The 17841-nt window shown below is 27.5% G+C and overlaps 4 protein-coding genes across 7 annotated transcripts; 1 reads left to right on the forward strand and 3 right to left on the reverse strand.

Moving 5' to 3' along the window:
- Positions 1 to 1122: 1122 nt before the first annotated feature.
- Positions 1123 to 2980, reverse strand: LOC132953274 (uncharacterized). The gene has a single exon (XM_061025793.1). It carries the CDS (start codon positions 2849 to 2851, stop codon positions 1892 to 1894), a length of 960 nt encoding a protein of 319 aa, XP_060881776.1. The 5' UTR covers positions 2852 to 2980; the 3' UTR covers positions 1123 to 1891.
- Positions 2981 to 5848: 2868 nt separating this feature from the next.
- On the forward strand, positions 5849 to 10410 carry LOC132953239 (uncharacterized). The gene is made up of 3 exons (XM_061025760.1): positions 5849 to 6348; positions 10025 to 10290; positions 10385 to 10410. Exons 1-3 carry the CDS (start codon positions 5849 to 5851, stop codon positions 10408 to 10410), a joined length of 792 nt encoding a protein of 263 aa, XP_060881743.1.
- Positions 10411 to 10539: 129 nt separating this feature from the next.
- On the reverse strand, positions 10540 to 12326 carry LOC132953240 (origin recognition complex subunit 1-like). Its single transcript, XM_061025761.1, has 9 exons — positions 12278 to 12326; positions 12041 to 12209; positions 11909 to 11963; positions 11610 to 11780; positions 11410 to 11544; positions 11203 to 11318; positions 11018 to 11141; positions 10839 to 10932; positions 10540 to 10583 (listed from the first exon to the last, which is right to left on the reverse strand). The coding sequence occupies exons 1-9, from the start codon at positions 12324 to 12326 to the stop codon at positions 10540 to 10542; spliced, it is 957 nt and encodes a 318-aa protein (XP_060881744.1).
- Positions 12327 to 14856: 2530 nt separating this feature from the next.
- On the reverse strand, positions 14857 to 16743 carry LOC132953254 (uncharacterized). 4 transcript variants are annotated; one of them, XM_061025772.1, is made up of 5 exons: positions 16274 to 16743; positions 16025 to 16174; positions 15845 to 15931; positions 15592 to 15788; positions 14859 to 15245 (listed from the first exon to the last, which is right to left on the reverse strand). In XM_061025772.1, the coding sequence occupies exons 1-5, from the start codon at positions 16316 to 16318 to the stop codon at positions 15095 to 15097; spliced, it is 630 nt and encodes a 209-aa protein (XP_060881755.1). In that variant the 5' UTR covers positions 16319 to 16743; the 3' UTR covers positions 14859 to 15094. The 4 variants fall into 4 exon arrangements, with proteins under 4 accessions (XP_060881757.1, XP_060881755.1, XP_060881758.1 ...); XM_061025773.1 differs by having other exon boundaries at positions 14865 to 15245; positions 16037 to 16174; positions 16274 to 16740; XM_061025774.1 differs by lacking the exon at positions 15845 to 15931 and having other exon boundaries at positions 14857 to 15245.
- Positions 16744 to 17841: the final 1098 nt, after the last annotated feature.

The following is a 17841-nucleotide window of genomic DNA, read 5'->3' on the forward strand; positions in this document are numbered from 1 at the left end:
ACGGACGCATCCTGATATTCATAAACAAACTAAATCAAAGTCATGACATTTATTGTAATTATAAAACATAGATAGTGTGTTGGACGATGCTGCAACCGTGGGATCTGCTGAATAAGAGTTTTTGTTTGTGACACGGAGCACTGTCGTGACAACACACAAACCCGAATCAAGTCAGTCGGTCGTAGTATTACCAGTGAGTAGTGACACTGGTCCAGTGTTAGGTCAACAATTTGTAGCTATAATTATAGTTTTTAAATACCAATTTCATAACAAACACAGTAATTATATCAGTGCTGAGTATAGCAGAGCTGCTGTGAATACTTGTAATTTTTGAGCAAATAACTGCCTCTTGTGAAATACGAACATAGAGTTACTTATTATTTACATTTATATTTTTTTACACCTATCATACTTGTTGCAATACAATATAGTCAAATACCTATAGTGTAACGTCAAACTACTAAACAAAGTAAGTACCAATATTATAAATTCATATTGATTTTTTTTTCTATTATTAATAATATTATAATTGTGTTAAATGTTCATCAGAGTATTACAATGAAAATTGATGTCTGGAACTTGATTTGTCGTACCATGCTATTACAGTTTCTGCTGATCAATCATATTATATCCAGTGAAAATCAAGACAATGCATTTTTCAACCTCACTCTTACCACCAATAGTCCGGGGTTACAGTACGAGATATTAGGGGAAGGTAAATTATGTAAAAGTAGTTGGACCATTAATACATTTATTACATTAATACATTTATTTATTGCGATATCGGAATAATTAATAATTATATAAAAAAAAATTAATATTAAATGTCATATAATAATTATATTATAATGGTTTGAATGAATAAATTATTATTACAATAATTAAAATATAAACTATGGTATCGGAGTATTTTGTAAAAAAAAAATAAACAAAATTAATTCAAATGTTATAACATTTATTGAACGTATTGTACACAAATTACAAATATTTAATTATTACTATTTACTAACGAAATGTCATATTATAATCGTTTAAATTACTAAATAATTACATAATTATTAACTGTACAAATAACTATAAATTATTATATAAATATTAAAATATTAAATACACATAAATCATTTAAATTTCTAAGACTTATATTTAACAAATGCGTGGATACGATAAAATCTGTATTCTTAAAAAATAAAGTATAACTACCTACTATTAGTATGAAAAAATGTATAAGAGATTTAAATTTACATGTATAAATGTAATTATAAATTATAAAGTAAAGTTTAGTGTTTTGGTGGAGCAATGGGCACAGGACAATAGCCTAAATTTATATTTTCTAAAGCTGAAATATTTTTTTTTTTTTTATACAGAATTTTAGACTCGCGTATAATATTATAACAGCTATTATAATGATTAAATATTTGTTTGTATATACTAATTCATACGTCTTATTTAATAATATTGAATTTAGTAATTCATCTTGTGTATTTAACTTTGAAATGATTTTTAAAAAAGCTTCTTTGTCGAATTTTAAATTTTTTATTTCATCTAAATGAATTGGTTTTGGATAACGTTGATTAAGTGTAATATTGCAACATGAATCATTTAAAATACTTAACTCTAAAGGTAGTGTTGCAAAAGACGATTCTACTGTTTGCTCTGTTATTAATACGCCTTTAGAAGTATGAGCTTGACACCCAGCTTTCAGAAATAATTTGCCAGAACTTTTCAATGTAATTTTACGAATAAAAGATCGATTATTACAAATTATTGTAATTGTTGTAGGCTTTTCACACACAAAGTACCAATTATTTTTGAAAAACGATGGGTACCATAATTCTTTTTTAAATTCCGTGATATAAGTATCACATTGCGTAGGTTTAGTTAAAGAATTTTTTTATATTTCTGTTACACAAGTGGGATCAGTATCACTATTGTGTAACATTTCATTGAAACCACAAACAAAAATGTCGGAAACTATTAAACAGTTATTGATATTTGACCAAATAAAATATTTTGTCACTACATCATCTGTTAATAAGTACGTTGGATTTTCAGCGATATGTATAAATTGCCCGTGTTCATTAATTGGAACGTATATTGGTATAATGTAATACAATTTGAAAATTTCGCCGATACATAGTGGAATTTTTATTGAAAATATTATTCTATCGTTCATTGGGTGAAGGTCTATATGTAATATTTTGTATATTTCTTGTATATTATTTTCATTAAATTTGATAGGGATTTGTAAATTTTCAGGTAGAATATTTTCTATTTGTTTTATTTCTGACAACAACTGATCTGGTGTAATTATAAAAACATCTAATTTATTTGTTTGAACGTTTGATATCATTCTTTGTAACCTCGTTACAAATATATCTAATTCAAATATATTATTTTCAATTAGGGATATTAATCTTAGAACAATAATTTGTTTTTTTTCGTCTATTAATTCAATATTTATGTTGTTAATAGTGGTTTCAATTTTTTTAATATTTTTGTCAAATAACAATTTATTGTCATTAAATGTTGTTATGGTCTCATTGAAATTTGTTATTGTGCTCCTTAAAATAGAGACTTGGTCTTGAACTATGTGTATCATATCTTTTTGATCATTCTCTAATTTGTTAATCGAACTATCATACCTCCGTACATCGTCAGCATCGGCAATACCAAACATCCACTGTAGTGCCGAACCTCCAGACTCAAATGATCGCTTAACCTTTTTTCTATACCTAGCCATTTGCCTAATTACCTGTATATCTAAATTTATTTTTTTTAAATGCTTCTCTAAGTTATTTATAGTTATTTGGTAAGTGTTATTAATTGCATATGTGTCAATTGTTTTTACCATACTCCTTATATCACTAAGGCTATTTATTAAATATTTTAAATCTATAAATGTATTAATGGTCCAACTACTTTTACATAATTTACCTTCCCCTAATATCTCGTACTGTAACCCCGGACTATTGGTGGTAAGAGTGAGGTTGAAAAATGCATTGTCTTGATTTTCACTGGATATAATATGATTGATCAGCAGAAACTTTGCATCTCAACAAATCTATCTATCATGTAGTAGGTAGAGTTTTACCGAGTTTGTACATCTTGAATAAGCTTCTTTGGATCTTTTATACCGTTATTTATTTGGTAAGTTTTAAATACATTATTAGCTACAGTGCTTTTTCTGAAATGTGATACTATGCTTTTAACACCGTCTATTAGGTCATTTTCAAGAACAAGGGCTGACTGTACTATTAAGTTCAATGTATGAGCAAAGCATCCCATATTTTTAAAAGATAATGAATTGAGGGCATTTTTAATATTGGAAGCGTTATCGGAGACCGCGAATGTAATTTTGTCGTTTAAATTCCAAGAAACCAATACTTGTTTGATCATCAATTTGTTCACCTTCATTACAATTCTAGAATTAATTAATTCAAAATATGATAAATATTCAAATTTAAAAATTTAAATAGTTGATAGAGTATCTATACAATTTGTATCTTAATCAGTTTTTAATTTAATTTCATAAAATATTGTACATTAATTGGATTATATTTTAAATAAATGTAAATATGTATAATATTGGTTATAAAAAGATGTCAAAATATTAAAATGCACTAATGTATCAAATTATACTTTTAATAACTATACATGATAAACTAGTGGCTTAAAGTTAAATTTTTTTAATATGTTATTAAATTATTTAAATATAATAATTAAATTTATTCAGTGACTAATTAAAAATATTTGATTTTATTAGGTACTTACATTCAAAGTATTTATCGGCAAGTTGATTCCATGACAAGTGGATAAATGTTTACGAAGATTTGTCAAAGTAGACTTATAAGAATATTTCTTTTGACATGTATCGCATTTAGCAATATATTTTAATTGGTCAAAAATAGTGAAATATCCCCAAACACTACTTGTGCGTCTATCCATAATCCATATTTTTAAATAATATTACAATTTGTTGACACTTTAAGAAATTAGTTCACTAGGACTATACTGGCAATAGAATTGAGCAGAATGTGCAAGAAATCAGAAATCTGAATGAATTATGTATGACAGATACAGACTATAATACTAAAATATTTTACTGCAAGATGGGACACATTTATTCCAGGAATAAACCTGCATAATCTTGTTTGTAATATCTTGCCTGCCACTACAGCTAGGCTTATAGTACTAAACAGATATAATATTTTAACTAGGATCTCATGTTTACTTTACTTCACTGCTATAAATAATATAACAGCCAAAACTAAGCCTCAAATATTTGTTATATTCTAATGAAGTGGTAATTTTAATAATATGAATCAATAAAATAAATAAATACACAATTTTAATACTCAAAAATATATTTATTTATTAATTAATAATAACATATAAGCATTATATAATATAATAATATTTAACATAAGCCATAAACTATAATATAATATAGTACTATATAATCATAAAATAAAATTTAAAATAGTAATAAAAACTAAGTCAAATAGGGAAATGTTTTTTTTATTTTTAAGGAATAATTTATGAAACGAAGTTAAATTTACAATGGCAATTTAAAATTAATTAAACTAAATACCGTATAATTGACAAATTACTATATAAATAAAGGTATTAAATTATTTAACTAACTCCCTACTGAAATTAAGCAAATATATAATATAAATAAATTTAAATTAGCAATTAAAAATATGTACATGCGTTCGTTTGACTAGTGTCTCATTATCATTATTATAAATTTTTTCCATGGAATATAACCGGTACCCGGCCGCCCATTTTACCTTAAAATCTATTAATGTTGAGGAATCTGAAGAACTAGATTGAATATCATGGCAAGACGATGATGTGCTGACCACATCGAATTCGGTATGATTTGTTTGGCCATTACTGTCACAGTTGCTTCCAAAACTTCTGTCTGATGAAAGATCTGATTCACTAGCTGCTTCCACTAAGAAATGAGTAATATTGAATAATCGTTTTTGAGGAATCAACAAGGAAATGTTATTAAAATATGTATGTATATATGAAACTAAATATTTTCTAAAAAAGAATTAAAGAATTAGTTTTATATAATAATTATAAAATTAAATTGCGCAATATTTATTTGTTTTGTATGTCATAATTAACCACCCAGCTCCCTAAAAAATGTAAAATGAAAAGTAATAACTACTTGTAGTTTTTGATTGATCACTATGTACACTCTCTGTGGCATCTGAATCATCAGTCTTTGAGTCAGAAGACTCAAAAGTATAGTTGTAAATGTACCTAGTTCGTTTGCCTCCCCAAGACACATCTTTTTCGTCTTCCAAATCTATTCTCAGAATCATAAAAAAAAAGTCACAATTATACAACCCAATAATTAAAACAATATTTACATACCATTACAAGTAATTATATCACCAAATTTCCTTTTGATTGACATTTATAATAAATACTACCACGATCGTCTCACGAAATTAAAAACTTAAATATGAAACATATAAAATATATACTTATACACGAAACTTAAATATGAAATAATATGTCTTCTGTTGTAGTTCGGCGACGTATGTTATCATGTTACGCACATATACCACGTCCTTATCATCAAAAACGAGATAAACACGGTATAACACATCTTCTCTTATCTTTTGTTTATCAATACTCCAGTGGCGGGCTTTTAAAATGATAACAACTTTAAATTTACGAATTCTCGAGTGATATCACACTGAATCTTTATATATACCTACAAAACTTAGCTTAACTCCATATACTTCTAATTTAACGAGATTTCCAAATATTATTTCAATGTGACAAGTTGTGACAACACTGACAACTGACAAGTAGTGTAATAAACATGTCTCGATGCCTACTGCAAGTGCTGTGGACATTTAACCTGATCGTCTACTACGCGTATTGCCTGAGAATCACGGAGCTCAGAATCGAAAAATATACTCTCGTGGGACATAGCACCAGACTTCAGTGCAAATATGACCTACAGGGTGAAAAACTGTACACGGTCAAATGGTACAAAAGCGGCAACGAATTTTATAGATTCCTGCCCGGGGAATCGCCGGAAGTACAAGTTTTCGACGTTACGGGAGTGCACGTCGACGAGAAGCAATCCACGGCGGAAAGCGTGGTTCTAAGGCCCCTGGAACTGGCAAGTAGCGGCAAATATCGGTGCGAAGTGTCCACCGAATCGCCGTTGTTTCAAACGGTCACCAACCATAGCTATATGCTTACTGTCGCCCCGCCCGACAAAGGACCTCGCATATCCGGTGGCCAGGATTGGTACGTGAACTGCACATCTGGGAGATCGAAACCCGCCGTACAGCTGGCCTGGTTTATCATCCTGTTATATTACTACCAAAATATTATATATTATATATACTTACCACAATAAAATAATATAATGGTTGAAATGAGACCATTGTAACCATTAAGTTTTAAGTTTTAAGTTTTTTACTTTTTTGAATAACAACATAGGGTTTTAATTTTATATTCCAAAGCAGAATATTTTGCTTAGTATTTTGATACATGAAAATCGAATTTGGGTTGAGTAGTTTATGAGTGTTATTTAATGATGATAATGAGTGTTGTTTGATAAAAGAATCACCCAGTATAAAAATATTGTTACACAGCAAGTAAAACTATATTATACCCGATAGCTGTTATACAGATATTTGAAATTATTGAGTATAATATCTGTTTCACATCATATGGTTCGTAATCATCTTCAAACCTGACCGAATCAATTTTTCGAGGAATCACTTCAGAGCTATTTTTCTGTTTAATTTTTAATATTGGTTTAGGTGTACACGGTTTTTTATATCCAAATGGCGAATTAAATTGTTAAAAAGTTTAAATTATATAGATTAGATTAACTATTTTTTTAGTTAACTAGAAAAAATAAATTGTACTAATATCGATTTTAAACTATATATAAATTTATAAATCTTTATATTTATCATTGTTGGTAACTATGACGTCGTCGTCATTCAAAAATTGACTACATGCATAAAGTGAAATAACATTATAAAATGGGTTATTTCAACCATATTATTTTATGGAAAAATTATTTATTTATTATTTATATAGATTTTGTGTTATAATGAATACAGGAGGGGAGGGGTTAAAGCCTTACTTTTAAGTTTTATAATATTGAATAAGCTTAAAACAAAATGTAGGAAATGTTTGGAGGGCTATGGACAATTTTGCGCCTTATTCATATATAGCCATATAGGTAATCAAAAATAATAACTAAATCTTACCTTATGATGGTGTCAATATTATGTATCACCAGTATAGGCATAAGACAGGTTGCGGTGTCCCATTTTTTTGTATATACACTGTTCACTTATTTATTACACACACTTAAAAAAAAATACAAATGAACATTGCACGTCCATACACATATATCCTCTTTTACACACGTACATGCGCGCGTATGCCTTAAACATTTCTATTAACGAGAATATTCACGTAAATATTAGTTTATTTTTAATAAAAAGATTAATATTAAGTCAGTTTGTAAGGGTTCGGATTGTTTATGACACATGGTCAAGTATATACACAGTTATATTCATCATTATATTTGTATTGAAAATAAATCGATTTTTACGTGCAAATAAAAAAAATCGTTTTTTGTTGACGTTCGAAACGACGAAAGCGGTACTAAACTATACAGTACCCAATATCCTTATACAACATCCCTTATGAATGTACAATTTGCGCATGCGCATCGAACAAAGAAGTCCATCCCTCGGCGCTAACATATTGTTGAAACAGCTGCTGCTGCAATAGTGACTGGAATTCTCTCTGTACAATACATTATAAAATAACATAATATATAATATTCTCGTTTTTAATGTTTTTCGATTTTTATATTTTTCTACACATCAACCACCATCTCTGTTACAGTCACGAGGTCTGTGATGAGTCCATCTATTTACTACACATTTATACAAATATAGTTCGGACACCATTGACGTTGACCTTATTATAAATTTGTAACGCATGCGCACTTGACCTACGTGGCTACATGTATGGCCGGTAGAGAGGGATCGTTATGTATAATAATCGTTCACATAAACCACGTAGGTATATATGTGGCATATACATACCGAACCCTCTCTTCTGGGCATAGTATTGGGCATGCGCAATGGCCTATGTAAGGATCAAATACATGGTGGTAACGCGAGTATTGTAGAAACTCACGGGACACTCTGTACAATGTTAATTTGTATTATTTTTTTTAAGTGTGTTGCATTTCATCGTAAAACTAAATAATTCATGTTTGATTTTTATGAAAGAATAATTAATTAGTGAACAGTGTAAAATGGTCCATTTAAATCCACCTCAACCGGTCTATACTTGTGATACACAATTGACGCATCATAAGGTAAGATTAAATTATTATTTTTGATTTTTATTATATTATGATTAAGGTATATACTGCGTTACGGCCTATGATGCTAGGGGCACGACGTGGCGGTATGTATATGGTACTGGTAGCGTACGTACGTAAATTATTACGTATCACGGTTATGAATGAATGTTTAGACATATATTTGACGAAAAAAATACATACACACACCGATTTGTATTTTAGGACACCCGCAGACAAATATTTTGAAAAGTTGGCTTAATATTTATAAAATGCAGTGGTTTATAGTTTTATACCTAACGCTGTATACCCATCATCAGATTTTCGATTTTTGTCGTATAAAATCGTCGTGTAAAATCTTATTTTAAGGGTATACACTACTAAAATAACTAGAAAACGAAATAATATTTAAAATTTATTTAATCGTTCATAGGAAAAATGATGTATTAACGAATTATTGAAGTACCTACCTAGGTAAAATTCTATAGACAATTGATTATTAATTTTATTATTGTCTATATAGTAACTTCTGTAATTTATTGAAATTCAAACTAAATATTCTATTAGTTTGTTTATTTATTATTGATATTATTATTATTATTAATTATTTATTTGTTTGCACTTGCATTTTTCCATTTGAAATATACCTATATTATTCATTGAACAAATAATTTATTGTTGCATTCTTTTCTACCTTATCTCTATTCTATAATAAAAAGAATACAATTTACCACTCCGGTGGTTGAATTCAAAATGTACGATATACAATTTTCAGAAATTAGCAATAATAATAACTACAATATGAAATTATATTATATTATTTGTATAGCCAAAAAATAGTCATGTTTTTAAATTAAATTATAAAAAAATAATTTCTTCCGGAGGAAGATCGGGCAGCTAGTATAATATATTATATTAATTATTAATAATATATTCTTATTCTATGTATATAATATTATAATTTATAATGAAAATGATGTTATCACATTTTGATTTTGATAGCTGCAAAAAAGGGGCTAAATGTAGGCAATATTATATACGGACACAAAAAATGTTTTCCTGCGAAGATCCATTCGTATATTTTAATCGTATATATATTTATATATGAGGGTAACTGGTACATTTCGCTCTAGGTAGTTTGGGGGGAATTGGTAAAAAAAAAGGTACTTTTGGGGTCTATCATAGATTAATGTAGGTACCTACTCTCCCATTAATGATGTACTAAAGTTTGGTAAATGACATCGTTTTCTTGCACATTATATATTATTTAATATTATTATCAGGGCTCATAACTTCTAGCATCTAGTTGGATACTTTGGTACCAAAAGTTTTTAAAAGCGCCATGAAAAACAAAAGAAAAAACGAGAATTATTACGTAAAATCTGTTTTCGAGAAAATCGATTTTGGTTTTTGGTGTAACTCTTAAACAAATAAATGTATACATATGAAATTTTCACTGGTTGTTTATACTTGCATTTTCTATACACGATAAAATTTTCGAAATATTATGATTTGTTTTGAACTGTTTAGGAACATTAATAAGGCTACACTCCTAGTAGTAAAATTTTAGCTTTTTCTTGCTGACTGGTCGCTGAAAGAGTGTTTACCTTTAATAATGGCTGGAAATCATGTGTTATCCATTAGTTCTCTTAGTAGTTTTTTTAAAGACAACATGAAACAATTTAAAAGAGGTGAAATAGCGGATAAAGATGGCCAAATACTGAAATTCCAGGCAGATTTAGAACAAAATATTGTTGTAGGTGATGTCAAACCAAGTATGAAAAGTGATCCTTACAAGGTTAGGATTTTATTAAATGAATTTAGTATATCTGATGCCCATTGTTCTTGTCCACGCGGAGTTGCAATTTGTCCAGATTTGTACAAGAATCCAGGTCCAGTTTCTGAAACAGGTTCAGAAAGTGTATACCCTCAAAATAAGATTTTACATTGTTTATGTATTTTACATGTGTGTGTATGTATTTTTTTCGTCAAATATATGTCTAGACATATTCCCTCACATTCATTTATAACCGTGATAGATTTCTAAAATTATTATGAGACCCCTATCTCTTAACTTGTATGCAACGCAAAGTCGTTTTTATTTTTTTTTTCATAAGCTGTAAAATATAAAGCAGACAACATTTATTATAATACATTGATTAAATAAACCATAGAAACAAAGTCATGCATGATATTTCCAGCCCTGTAAAGAATATTTTTAAAAAGTATTTGAGTAAATACTAAAATACATTTTTTTTAAAGTATTTAAGATACTACTCAAATACTTTAATTGTATAGTATTTCAAATACTACTCAAATACTTTAAAAAAGTATTTGGAATACTTTTCAAATACTTTTGGTTTTTAAAGTAAGTTTTTAATTATCGTAATATAGTCTATAGACACATAGTAGGTTTATAATAATTTTTATTTTATTTATTATTTTTTCATTACATTACATATATATGTATTGTTGTTGTTGAGCACAGTTTTGGGCATAGTTTGTAAAAGTTCTCTTTTTTTCTGCATATCTTTATGTTGTTTAACTTGTATCTAAAATAACATTGCACATCAAATAGAAATATTAATAAATTTTTATCATGCTTATAAAAAAAATAATATTGATAATATTACATACTAAATGTGTTATCTCAGCAATATGAAGCCTCGTTATTTGTGAAATACCTGGATAATTGGATTTAACAAGTTTAATAGCCAGATAGCATAAGCTTAGAGCAGCTTTGGCATTACCGTCTCCATTCCTAATATGAAAATAAAACACTTTGTCAAATCAAATATTCAAATTATTAAAAATATAATTACTTTGCTGCAAGTTGAATAGCATTTGGATCAAATGAAAAATTTCCAATCAACCTATCCTTGATTATTTTTTCTAACTGGTCGGATGTGTAAGAATTGAATAGTAATGTTTTAATTTCCTATAGAAAAATTGAAAGGACAAATCTTTAATAACTATTAATAAAGTAACCAATTTTTCATGCATCTATTATCTACATTTAAGATGGTTACTTGTCCTGTTACTACTCGTTCAAGCCAATCCATACTATTAGCAGTTGTTATTACAATTACTTTTGAACGACATTGATTAGACCAATTAAGTATATTACTTATGACTTCTGGTTTACTACGACTCAAAAAATCCACCTGACAAATAAAGGTTCAAAAATTAAAAAAAAAAAGTTAATTCAGTACTTAAATAGTTAAATTACATCATCAATCAATAAAATTGTGGATATTTCTCGAACTTTTGCCCCTGAAAAATGTTCATTGAGGAGTGTTTGAGCTTTGTTGGATGATACTGTTTGTGTGGTTAACTGTTTCCATATGACGGAAAATGCATTGTGTGCATCATTAAGCCTTAATCCTGTTACTTCCACAAACTAAATAAGATATTAACTTATAATTAGTCGCTACTCATACAGAAAATAATTATTAAATTGTATTATAAGTTAAAAATTACTTTAAATCTATTTTTTAATAAAATATTAGTCTTTAGTGAATCTATAACACGTCGAATGGTTGTGGTTTTTCCTGTACCAAGTTCACCAGTGGCATTGAAAACACTGTAAACATTTTATGCAAATAATTTTATACTAAGAAGTATTTATTACACAATATATTGACAAATTTAACAATTTACCCTGATAATTGGTGGTTAATTTTTCCAGCTAAGAATGAATGTAAAACCGTATATTCAGTTTTTCTGAAGAGTAAATTGGGCTCAGCACGTAAAAGTACTTTAGCTTCATCTAATTGACTCCATTGATTATGTGGAGGTTGTGGAGGTTTCTTGTTATATGACAATACTACTGAAAAAAATTTAATAAATGATTCATTAATAGAAAATTTAACTGAAAAAAAAAATAAACAAGACTACATTGGTGTTCTGCTAACGTCTGTAATTCTTGGCTTGTAGGTGATTTCATGTTATATGACAGTACTGAAACAAATTTAATAAATGATTCATTAATAGAAAAATTAACTGAAAAAAAACAAACAATTCATATTTAACATACTTAATCAATACATAATATTTAAATAATCAATCAATTGTATAGTACTATAGTAAGCCAATTAATAGTAGGTAATATTTCAAATTAGTTATTAGGTACTTATTTATAATCATAACTTATTAATTATTATTAAAAATAATTGACTGTTCTATTGTAAAGAATTGAAATAAATGAAAAATTATTGTTTTAATTTATTATAAAATTACCTTTACATCGTTTCTTGGACCGCCTGCAGACTTGTAGGCACCTTATAAAGTTAGCTATACGGCTAATCCACTTCGGCATAATAAAAAAAAAAAAAATCCTCAAATGCTCGAATGTATTATGAATGTACTAATAATAATAAAATGGTGTGCGCACACGCCGTTGTGCGTGTGGAATTACAACAGGAGAACGTAACAAATACAAAATTATCGCTCGCCGACGAAAAATCGCACCGAAGATTAGTGACTGTTGCGCGAACCGCGGACTAAATGGTCATATGAAATCATTGCTCCGATCTCCAAGCTTACAACTGAATCCGGAATTGATGATGGAGGGACTAATTAAAAAAGAAAAGAAAATCACAAAATATAATTCTAAATGCAAAATAATTTTGAATTTGTACCTAGGTTCAAAATAATGACTAATGTACGAAAAGCACCTTATCAAAAACGAGATAATCTGGTGTTATTAATTGGCCTAATATTTGTCTTATCTTGCTGGATATCAAAACTCCAGTGGCGGGCTTTTAAAATGATAACAACAGTAAATTTACGAATTTAACATGATAACTTTAAATAAATGTTTTAATTTCATCATCATCATCATAACGTATCTGGAACGGCCACCACAATCATGTCTCGATGTCTATCTTATAAATTTAAATTTAGGGTAAGTATGTATGTTAATACTACACCCAGTGTCATAGTCCACTATACCATGGGTCTACATTTTTTTTGTTTTTTTTTTTCATGTTTTTATTCATAAACTGTAATTTTTAATTTTATAATATATTATGTTTCAATTTTCGGGTTATTAGATTTTGTAATAACTGTTTATAATATGTTATATAATAACGCACAACTTAATCTGTATCAGTTTATTAGTAACCGTTGAATTGTGCGTTATTATTTACAATGGACTTATTAAAAGAAATTGAAAGAGACATTTCAGAAATGGGTATAATTCATCCATCACATTTTTGTTACAAGGAATTAGCTGAATTGTATACATTATTATCAAAATTAAAAAGCCACGCTATTAAATGTGGAACAGAAAAAAACAATAATCATTTTACTTTATGTGCGTGGTCAAATCAAAATTGTGATTGCGGACCTGATACATGTTTGTGCATTGTTATCAATTATCTGTTTACCGATTTGAAAAAAATATTGATCAATAAACAAAAATCATTAGTTAAATAATCACTTTTTAACTTTCATAATGTGATCAAACTGTTATCCAACACACTATATTTGACTTTTTTTTGATTTTATTTTAGTTGTGTTTTTACAGTGTAGTAGTGTTGACTATGCTGTATTCTATTTATTTGTTAAGGTACTAATAATTTAATTAAAATTGGAACATATATTTCAATCGATAAAAATCAATCAATAGGTACGTCAACTCTGCCAAACATTGAAGGCACATAGAAGATTCACTATACTGAAATCCAAACCAAAATATTATCATCTTGAATTCAATAATTAAATCAATACTGCACACATCATGGACGCCGTAGTAGTCAAATCAATATTCAGCATACATCAACAGAATAAAAAAAACATTTATATTGGATACCTAGTTGATCAACCTTTATCTGTTATTATTTTATTCATGTGTAACGTAACTAAACGATATCTAATACTAAATGTATTTCAATGGAATAAGTTTATATCTGATGATAGTTTTAATATAATTGTTTGTTCTTTATCCACTGTTCAACATTCAAAACGATTACATTTAGATAATAATTTTTATTATAAAATATGTGCAAAATCTGAATCAGTTAATTTACATCATAATAATAACAGAATCACATTATCCAGTGATAATTTAAATCGATTGAAATTATTGGAAACATGTATAAATGCAAATATCATAGAGTTATCAAATAAATTAGTGGCGTATCAGACTGTTTTCAATAATGCATGTATAATTATCAAGTATGATATTTTATATTTATCACCTGATTGTATTAGAAGTGATTTTATCAGTACATATATTAAAGATTATAATTTCAAAATGAATGACCTGAAGGATGAAGAAAAGTCATTTTTACTTGAATTACAACAAATCCATCACGAAACGTTTGCAGACATTATACTAAAGCCTGATATAACCAGCCAATAAACCAAAATAATCATGATATACGACAAGCTTACTATTTAATAATTAGATTATACCTTCATAATAAACATTATTTATTTTGTCAAATGCATACCTTTATTTAATAATAAATGATAATAATATAATTAATATATTATATATTATAAATAATCTTAAATGTTAACTGGTTAAAATAAACCAAAATATTTTCCATAATATAATCATATTGTATAAATTATTGAATCAAATGTAAGCTTTCTAAAATAAAATTGAATACAAATATTTTAACCGTTTGGTAATAAATAAAAAATACACAAATATTAATGACGGGTTTCATTTAGTGAAACTATAATAATATAAACATATAGTTATTATTTATAAGATTCAATTTTTTTGTTGTTGTTACACATAAATTTATCCATTAATAAATCTTGCAAATTATTAAATGCCGATATTATTGTATTGTCAGCTTTATCTTTTTCGTTCAGCATAGTTTTTGCGTTGAACGTTGAGGTTTTCCATCTATTAAAACAAATTAATGATTGTATATTATAAATGCATATATTTTCATATTATCATAAATATTTTATCAAATAAACTAGATGACACAATTGTTGAGCAGTTAAATATTTTACATACTGTGTGAATATTATTAGTATCAACGACGAAACATCATCATACCTATATTCACAAAATTGCTTGGTTGTAAGCATCGTGCCTATTTAGGTTATAAAATAGTACTATGGCATGATATGTTTCCCCAATAATTTACAAATATTGTACTTAATTTTTTTTTTTTCTTATTCATTTTAATGATACCTAGTGTAAATCTTAATATACTCTGTTTATACAAAATATTAATAGTTACCTGTCTTTTGACTCTACTTTTTCCATGTCCGATGTTTTGTATTTTTGAATAACCAAATAATCACTTGCTGTTTTGATTTCGGGTATTTTGATACAAAAATTTCCACCATCTGATTTTTTTACGCGTATGCAGTTTTCATTAACCATAGTTGTTAAACCATTATATTCTTGTTCCAGTTTTAATAAATGCGACTGAAACTAAAATCAATATTAAATTGATAAATATATTATTATTAAAATATGGAATATTTTACTTTCTGTTTTTTTGGTTTAGGTTTTATAACGGTTTCAGGTTTTTTAGAATTCTGCATTTGCTCATTTTTCCGATGATTATAAAGTTCCTAAATTTATATACCCATGTTTTTAACATATTGATGTGTAATGTAAGGAAATTAAGAAAAAAGTTTATGATATAATAATAATAATAATAATACCGGTGCACATACATCAATTTCTTCATCATCTGAATTTTGATCGCTTGTGTTGACCATTATTAATTTCTGTTTTTTTGGTTTAGCTTTCATAGTGATTTTGGGTTTTTTAGAATTCTGCATTTGCACATTTTTTCGATATGAATAATGATCCTAAATTTAAATGATTATGTTTTAAACTTATTGTTAATAAATGGTGTTAAATTAAAGTATATTAATAATATATTATAATTATTATAATAATGTACCTACATTGATTTCTTCATCGGCCGAATTTTGTACACTCATGTCGGACATTATTACTATGCACTCGTATTGCTTAAAATTAACTGATGAAATTCACATTAGGTCTCTTTATTTTATATAAATTAATATCTATGATATATAGTAATAGTCATGTCAATGCCTGTTACACATGGTGTTGGTAATAAATAAAAACTGATATACACATTGTTTTTAACGATAAACAGAGAAATTAAAAGATATTTGGCATTGACTAATGTGTGGAAAAGCAGATTATAAACTGTATGCCCAAAATCGTTTGATATATCCATCACTTATTCGCACTGCACTATTTTTATTTTTAGTATTTTGTACATCAATGATTATAATTAAAATTTGATCGCATTTTATGTTTACATTAAGATATAAGGTGCCGTGTTGGTAATAAATAAAAACTGATATACACATTGTTTTTAACGATTAACAGAGGAATTAAAAGATATTTGACATTGGCTAATGTGTGGAAAAGCAGATTATAAACTGTATGCCAAAAATCGTTTGATATATCCATCACTTATTCGCACTGCACTATTTTTTATTTTTAGTATTTTGTACATCAATGATTATAATTTAAATTTGATCGCATTTCATGTTTACATTAACATATAAGGTGCTAATAATAAAAATAGTGCCGTGCGAATAAGTGATGGATATATCAAACGATTTTTGGCATACAGTTTATAATCTGCTTTTCCATGTTACTTAAATAGTGGGGTTCATTAGATCAATAATAATAATACTCAACAAGCTGGTATGCAAGAACGCCGCATGCAGCGAGCAGAATATTTCATTGTAAGTTAATTAATTATAACATTTTAATTTTTAAAATATAATCATTTTATTCATTTTTAGCAAAGATATGATACCTGACGACAACCTCGATAATGTAATTAGTCATATACCACCGATCACAATACAACATATTGCAAAATATCCATTTACTCACAGTGAACGTGAAGTTTATGAATATTTTCGCCAGTTGCATTCAGCTTTTGTCGTGAGGGAAGTTCGATATTCATTTGATGATAATATTATCGATATATTTTGCTCATTCGAATGTGCCAATTATATCAATCAGGCGTATTTTGAGTCGAATCTTGTAAATTTAAGTTTAAAAGCGTACCATGTTATGTTTAAGGATATAAATGTGCTACAAATGTATTGTCAAAGACAAAGGTGTTTGGCATGCCAAAAATACGTCACTGTCTGTGACAATCGCAATTTATATGCTGAACCCGAAGAGGATTATGTAATACAAGTATTTCCAATAACCAATTGCACCGTCAATCTACTTCAATCAACAGTTCATACATAACTACATAAGTGATATTTTATTTTAATACGTTATTATATATTTTATTTTAATGCGGTTTTGAATTAATTGTTAAAAATGCCAAAATTTAACCGCATTAAAAAAATTAATCGATTAAACATCACTGGACAAAAATTAGTAGAAATTGAGAAATTTAAAAATAATCGCTCAAAAACTTTTTATTATAAAAACAACGAAAACCTTATTGACTTATTGTCATTTTTAA

The sequence above is a fragment of the Metopolophium dirhodum genome, unplaced genomic scaffold (genome assembly GCF_019925205.1).
Source record: "Metopolophium dirhodum isolate CAU unplaced genomic scaffold, ASM1992520v1 scaffold1, whole genome shotgun sequence".
NCBI lineage: Eukaryota > Metazoa > Arthropoda > Insecta > Hemiptera > Aphididae > Metopolophium > Metopolophium dirhodum.